We start from the raw sequence: 2373 nt of genomic DNA on the forward strand, positions 1-2373 counted from the left end.
TTAAAATAATTTGATAGATAATTAAATATTTGTAATTATAATTTACACCTATTAAAATTAATTTTAATCATTAAACAAAATAAATTAGAATTTAATAAATATTTATTTTCATAAAAGAATTAATTAACAAGATTAGAAGTTTATAAAAATTTAATTTAAGATAGATTTGCATTACAATTTATTTTCTTTAAAATGATTGAAAATAATAAAAATATATGAAATTAATTTATAAAAACATATAATAAAAATTTAAATATTATATTAATTATTAAATTTTCACTGATTTTAATTTTCAGATTATATTGAAGAAGATAATTCAAGGGTATTATAGTCAATATACAATCTTATCATTATCATTATTCAAGAATTATATATTATCACACCTTTGAGAATGAATATTTAATCACACAAATAACATGAATAGTAAGGGCTTTCAATCATAATCAAGCGCCTCCATGCTAAATTAAAAATGAACCAAACATGAGATAAGAGATGATTATTTAATAATAATTCTCTTATCATGGCTACCAAACATAGCCCAAAAGTTTAATGATTAATAATATCTAATATATGCTCTAGAAATTAATTATAAATTTTGTAAAATAAAATTATTTTTGAACTTTCACTTCATGAATACGTTATTTTTTATGAAAAATATTTTAAGAAAATATGTTAAGAAAAAATTTGATAACAACGTTCCTTTCAAAATAACCATGTGATTAGTCTCCATTATTTGTTAATTAAATAAATAATAATTTTTTAAGTTAAAAAATATCATAAGACATGAGATAAAATATAAAAAAAATTAGTAATTAAAATCACTTGGTTTAAAATATCTTAGAAATATTGTGACAATGTAAAAACGCAAATTCTAAATCCAATTTTTTTTTTAATTTTTACTTTCGGCTCTGTTGTCTAACTGTGAAACTCGAAAATTTGCAAAAAAAATTGGGAATTAAAGTTTCTTTCTAAAATGTAGTCCAACATTCAATTTGATCAAAAAATAAAATCTCCCCACATCATTTCCAATAACAAAATAAATCCTTGAACGATATCCCATATTTTATCTCAATTTTGTAAAAATGTATCGAACTTGACTGGTTGGTTCTCCAGAAAGTCGGCCGAACGGCCTGAACTTGACTAATTTTGCTCGGTTCCTGCTCACTCGTTGAATTTCGATTAAAATCTCAAATTTGAGACGATACGTTACGGTCGAAACTCAATTATAATAAACGTTTTCTTCTCTTGTTAAAAACCATGTAGTAAGGGTCGAATTTTCCATTACAGAAAATGATATATACTTGAACACAATTGGATGGCAACTAATGATTATAGATTATCATGCGAAATATCAAAGAGTGCAGAGATAAGCCTATTAAACACATGCCTTAATTCTGACAGCTAATTCTTAGGTAGCTTCAAATACTGACATCACACAAAAAAAAAAGAGCAGATTCACTTTGCCCACGAGCTTTCCGCGTATTATCTGACGTTATTGTTTCCCTTATAAACGAAATTTATAGCATAACTTTTTTCAAACATATCCAAATTAAGTATTGTAATAAACCTTATGTTAAAATAAAGTTTGACCTTTTTTATTTTAATTGTTAATGCATGGCAAATCGAGGCAGGAGACAAAGTCCAAGTCAAACAAATCCTTTTATAGTAGTCCCCAACCCCGAAGACCAAGAGTACTACTATGATGCTCCTTTCTCACACACTTACTACCGAGAAAACTCCACACCCACTCCCCCGCCGCCGCAGCATCACAGTACCGCCGCCCCCTCCCCGACATCCGGGCGCCACCCGACTTACCGTGGGATTCGTTGCCGAGGCGGGAAATGGGTGTCCGAGATCCGCGAGCCCCGGAAAACCACTCGCATATGGCTGGGAACTTACCCCACCCCGGAGATGGCTGCCGCGGCGTATGATGTGGCGGCTCTGGCGTTGAAGGGACCGGATGCGAGGATCAATTTCCCGGGGCTGGTTGCTTCGTACCCGGTGCCGGTTTCTCAGTCGGCCGGGGACATAAGGGCCGCGGCAGCAATGGCTGCTGCCGCTGCAGCTGGGGCTGGAGATGCTGGGGGTGGGACTGGAGCCCTGATAATTCCGGGAAACGAAGGTTCCTCGAGCTTTGCGACCAATTATGTGGATGAGGAGGAGTTGTTTGACATGCCTCAGCTTCTTGTGGACATGGCGGGGGGCATGCTTCTCAGCCCTCCACGCACGGCGGACGACTACGAATGCTCGGATAACAGTTCAAGGAACGACAATCTTTGGAGCTATCCTTGACAAAAATATGGATCAAGAATATTAAAGAACCTGAGCCAAATTAAGAGAACCTAAAAAAATTAAACATATAACTAAAATTAT

The 2373-nt window shown here is 33.7% G+C and overlaps 1 protein-coding gene across 1 annotated transcript; it reads left to right on the forward strand.

Moving 5' to 3' along the window:
• Positions 1 to 1529: 1529 nt before the first annotated feature.
• Positions 1530 to 2367, forward strand: LOC140972258 (ethylene-responsive transcription factor ERF027-like). Its single transcript, XM_073434706.1, has one exon. It carries the CDS (start codon positions 1615 to 1617, stop codon positions 2290 to 2292), a length of 678 nt encoding a protein of 225 aa, XP_073290807.1. The 5' UTR covers positions 1530 to 1614; the 3' UTR covers positions 2293 to 2367.
• Positions 2368 to 2373: the final 6 nt, after the last annotated feature.

The sequence above is a fragment of the Primulina huaijiensis genome, chromosome 3 (genome assembly GCF_012295235.1).
Source record: "Primulina huaijiensis isolate GDHJ02 chromosome 3, ASM1229523v2, whole genome shotgun sequence".
In the NCBI taxonomy this organism is placed as follows: Eukaryota; Viridiplantae; Streptophyta; class Magnoliopsida; order Lamiales; family Gesneriaceae; genus Primulina; species Primulina huaijiensis.